Source organism: Platichthys flesus, chromosome 1 (assembly GCF_949316205.1).
Source record: "Platichthys flesus chromosome 1, fPlaFle2.1, whole genome shotgun sequence".
In the NCBI taxonomy this organism is placed as follows: Eukaryota; Metazoa; Chordata; class Actinopteri; order Pleuronectiformes; family Pleuronectidae; genus Platichthys; species Platichthys flesus.
This window is the reverse complement of record NC_084945.1, coordinates 12,487,542-12,492,457: the sequence shown is the minus strand read 5'-3', so window position 1 is coordinate 12,492,457 and position 4,916 is coordinate 12,487,542. Positions and strand designations below refer to the sequence as shown.

The window sequence follows — 4,916 nt, the reverse complement described above, 5'->3', positions numbered from 1 at the left end:
TATTTATTACTTCGAAAAATATCAACGAATTCCTCATTTCAACCCTGAGCCCTATTTCTCTCCACACCTAAACTCTCTGCTTACTCCTGCAATAACTGAATTTGCACATCTTGTATTCATATTTTATTTATTTTGTCATATTCCCATCTACCGCATTACATTGTCTACTGCAACTATGCACACTTGTCTCTTATTCATATAGTTTGTCATCTCTTGCATTCAGTCTGCTGTTTATAGGCTTGTTCTTTGTTCTATTATATGTAGTATTTTACTGTGCATCATTTACTTAGTGAGTATGAACACTTATCTATCTGTGTATCTATATATCCGGCTCATAACTATAATCACTGTGAAACGCGTCACAGCATTCAAGTGATCTAGTCCGCATTTTGTTTCTTTGTGACCATTCAAACTGTTCTGTTGCGCTTTCTCAGCTGAGAACATGTAAACAAACTCTTTCGCGCCATTTCAGAGCGCTGTTTTTTCTTGAAAGCGTCGGGCCCGGTGGCTTGTGGGACTTTGAGTTTAACAGGAAGCGGTGGAACACCGGGAATAGCCGGAGCTCTCACGCTCGTTCAACTACACCTCCCGGCGTCCACTGCCGTCGAGGGGCTCGCGAGGACGACGGCAATTGGTTGGCTCCAGGTTCAAACTGAGCGTCTGCACTCCTTATATGGTCCGAGTGTGCGTAGCCCTTTCATTACGGCTCTTTATGCTAACGACATGCTAATGCCCAGCTGTATGCAGCGGTAGTAAGAGCATGCGCAGTGCGGGTCGAGGACACAGCGAACGAAGATTCAAAGTTTCTGTCCGGTAAGTGCGCTTTTATTTCTCTCCTAAGGAAATTACAACGGTAAGATTCCGCCGGTTTGCTGCGTGCGGGACAGATGCGTGAGTGTGCGTTGTAGCCGTAGCATGCCGTGTGCGTTACCGCGTGCTGCGAGCCGAGCGTGCGTAGAATAACCGACAATGGGATAACGTGGAAGTGATCGAGAGCGTGGCGTGGCGGAGGTAGCAGCATCGGCTAGCTAGCATGCTAACGGCTAACAACAATGAGCTGCGTTTGGCGCTCTAGCGGGTTAAAGTTTGACTTGAAAAGACACGACGGGTTCGACGCGACTTTTCGCGTTTTATCGACTACACGCACGCGCGGTGTCGAGTCGACAGCGGTGCGTTGTGTGGACGCGTGTTTTATTGGTATTTCAGCGAGCAGCCCGGTAGCTTTTTGTTTTACTTCTGAGAGCCCCGCCGCCGCTTTTTGTTTGGAGTTTCCACCGTAGACACATCCACGACCAACGCGACACATAACGGCGGTTGCATCAACGATCGCTGAGCTTCACTCATCAGTAAAGTTTCTAACGCATTGATCCACGTTCAGCGCCGTAACATCGACGACAGTGAACGATAGTAAAACGTTACGTTGTTTTGTGGGTGTAACGTGCCTGTGAATCACCGCACGTTGACCGGACGGAGCGTGTGGAAGTTTGGGACTTTAACTGTTACCTAGCTTCTCGTGAATCTGTTTCTTCGACGACGCGACCAATCAACACTATCACAAACCGAGTTTTATCATTTTAGTGTTATGTCGGTTATTTGTTCCTTTGATGTTCCTATGACCGGGCTTTAAATTCCTGGCATTCTTGGACGTTGTTTGTTCTTCAATTTCGTTGTATTCGGTTGTTGATCGTTGTTCATGTGTTGTTCTATGAGCTAAATATTGCTTTACATATAACATTTTGAAGTTTTTAAGCGTTATGAATGACTTCTGATCGTGTGTGTGTGGCCGCGCTCGTGTAGGGACCGCCCCCTTCTCGGGAGTAGACGTGCCAGCTGCCTGCAGACCGACACACGGTGTTTATAACCAACACAGGCACGATTACCGAGCTTTGTTTTTTCTTTTGCAGGTTTTTGCCTGAACACGGGCCCACAAAAAGAATATGTTTGGCTTCCACAAGTCAAAGATCTACCGGAGTAACGATGGCTGTTGCATCTGCAAGACCAAGTCCTCCAGTTCCCGCTTCACAGACAGCAGCCGATATGAAGAGACGTTCAGACTCTGCTTTGGGTAAAAACACTCATTCATTAATAAAGTGCGTATGTGTGATGTTTTTTTTGTGTGCATATTTCGGAATCCAAACTGAAGCTGTTTTGTTTAATTTACTTGTCCAGGCTTTCAGAGGATCGTGTCGGGGACATCTGCAATGCCTGTGTGTTACTGGTGAAGCGCTGGAAGAAGCTGCCTCATGGTTCTAAGAAGAACTGGAACCATGTAAGTGACCTCTCCTCACTGTGCTGAGTCAGTTTATTTTTTCCTCCCTGATCTTGAATTGTAAGTTGACTTGGATGTTTTTGCCTGACCTGATGCAGGTGGTGGATGCCAGAGCTGGGCCAGGCTTTAAGATGACCAAACCCAAGAAGATCAAGAACAGTGATGGGAAGAAGAAAAGCAAGCTAAAGAAGCTCCACAAGTTAAAGAGACAAAGTAAGTTGTTTTTAAATATTTACTAATATCCCCACATATGTTTTAGAAATGTGTTTTATTCACTGACTTAAAACTAGTGATACAACTGATTGCTGATTTAAAATATGTAGGTCACAGTGTCTGTTTTCTTCCCAGTGTCTAGAGGTGCATCTGGTGGTTCTTTGAGTTAGGGCACATTCTCTCTAACTGCATAATATCAGGGTTTGAGTACATTTTTCAGTTTTAGAAAAGTAATTTGCATGAATTTTAATAATCCACTGGTTTATTTTTTAATAGAAAAAATAACACTGATTTCCTGAGTGTGACGTGATTATTTTCTGCTATAACACAAAACAAGACACGTTTTTTTAGCTGTTGGATAGTTTGTTAATTTTTCAATAGTTGATTCTATCGAATAAAAAATGATTAAAAATTTCTAAAATATATTCATAATATTTTACAAATTGACAAATTTAGAAAGATGTGAAATTCTGAAATGACAAAGACAATGTATAGATTGTTGTCTTTGTATTTATTTGCTGTTGTTATTTAAACGCCATAACCAATGTTGTCTCTGTTTGTCAAACTCATCTTCCGACTATGTTTAAGCGTTTGTTTTCTGTTTCCAAGCAGACTCTGACGCCCACAGCACCACCTCCAGTGCGTCTCCTGCCCAGTCCCCGAGTTACAGCAACCTGTCAGATGATGGTTCAGACATCGAGTCCAAACAAAGACGCCCAACTCCCTCCACCTTCTCTTTCCTGGACAGAACCTACTGGAAGAGGTAAACTATAGCTTGAATTATCAGGGGGAAATGTTACAGATTTGACATTTATTTTTAAGATTGATTACTCAAAGTGTTTTCTTTTATTTGTGCCCCCTGTTAGGCAAAAGGTGTGCTGTGGGATTGTCTACAAGGGGCGGTTTGGAGAGGTCATCATTGATCCCCGACTCTTTAAGCCCTGCTGCAGTTCCACAAAACAGAAGACTCTGGTCTCCACACCAGTGTCCCCACACCTTCCAGACCCACTTCCTCCACAGCTCCCAGAAGCATGAATGAAACTTGGTGATTGCCTTTGTTGAAAATCCTCCAATAGGGTTGTCCACGGCATTCACCTGGATTTGTCTCCAGTGGCAGACCTCTAATCCCCACTCCCCCTGTTAGATCAGTTTGTTAGATATTTCTTTTGTACGTAATATTCCTTTTTTAATATGGGTATTTTTTTAAACTTTTGTATAGAGTTAAATTTCTTTTTTTATATAAAAAGCTAAAAAGTAAAAAAAAAATCTTCTCACGGGCATTAGTGTTATTTATAGAATGATGCAACATCTTTTGTTGAGGCTCCGTTTATGATTCTGTATTGTTTATTGTTTTCGGATTGTGTGATCAAATATCTGGTCACTTTTTTTTTAATATACATATCAAGACTGTTCCGTTTTCATAATTTGTCAAATTGTAAGTGTGCATGTGGGAGACACCAGCTCTTTCTAATACCAGCTGTTTTGTGTGTGTTGAAGTGGCTCTTCAACAAGTTGCTGCGATGTTTTGTCCTTTGTGTTTTGCTCCATGTGTGTGAGTCTGTAGGATTTCTAGTACACAGAGGGCTGTTGGTGACACCAGGGATCATTAGTACAACTGTCCTCTGAATAGGGAATTAATGTGTATAGAGAAGTTTTCACATCTTAGGCATGCCATGAGTTTGAAACACCTTGCAATCTGTTCAGCAGTGGGTTCACATTGACTCGGACTGATGTGGTTAGATCATGCATGCAGTACATTCCACGTCCTTCCTGGAATGACTAAAGCAGTGTATTTATTTCTTTTGTACAGCCTACAATGAAATGACAATGCATTTTGTAAAGCAAATGATTTTTTAAATGAATTTTGTAAATAGTGTTTTGGCTCTTGGTAAATCTAAGCCCTTTTTCAAACCACTACTTCTGTAAAAAACAGTTTGAGTGTCTGAGCGGCGCTGAAAACCTATTTTTACGCTAATTTAGCAAAGCTTTTAATCACATTTTCATGTCTCGTTATCTCAGGCACATTTCACTAAAGGCCTGCAAAGCTGTAGCCTATGCTCTGCAGAAAAATACGTGAAAACTGCAGGAAAACTCTCAATTGCAGCATCAGTGGGCTGCAATATTCCCTCTAATATTCTGTATTTGTTCACTAACGGCATGCAAGGGTCAGAACTTACAGGAATCACATGGTGTGTTTTATGGCTTAACATTTTGTAGCGCGAATGCTGTCAAAGAAAATGTGAGATTATCAGCGCTGTGATTTACTCAGAAAAAGTTCAAACTATGCAGACATTATGAATGTGAGAATTTCTCTGGGATTTCTGTCACTTTTGCTGTAGAAGTGTAAAGTGGTGGATCCTTATTCAACCAAATTGACTTGTAAAAAGCATCAAGTATTTCAGCAATAACTTTACATTTTCCTAACCATGATTCA

At 41.7% G+C, this 4,916-nt stretch overlaps 1 protein-coding gene across 3 annotated transcripts; it reads left to right on the top strand.

Moving 5' to 3' along the window:
* The first annotated feature begins 661 nt into the window (after positions 1-661).
* Positions 662-3,525, top strand: sinhcafl (SIN3-HDAC complex associated factor, like). Of its 3 annotated transcripts, none has more exons than XM_062385089.1 (6): positions 662-813; positions 1,905-2,065; positions 2,170-2,269; positions 2,368-2,482; positions 3,095-3,245; positions 3,349-3,525. In XM_062385089.1, exons 2-6 carry the CDS (start codon positions 1,938-1,940, stop codon positions 3,515-3,517), a joined length of 663 nt encoding a protein of 220 aa, XP_062241073.1. In that variant the 5' UTR covers positions 662-813; positions 1,905-1,937; the 3' UTR covers positions 3,518-3,525. The 3 variants fall into 3 exon arrangements, with proteins under 3 accessions (XP_062241073.1, XP_062241070.1, XP_062241071.1); XM_062385086.1 differs by having other exon boundaries at positions 3,092-3,245; XM_062385087.1 differs by lacking the exon at positions 662-813 and having other exon boundaries at positions 898-2,065; positions 3,092-3,245.
* Positions 3,526-4,916: the final 1,391 nt, after the last annotated feature.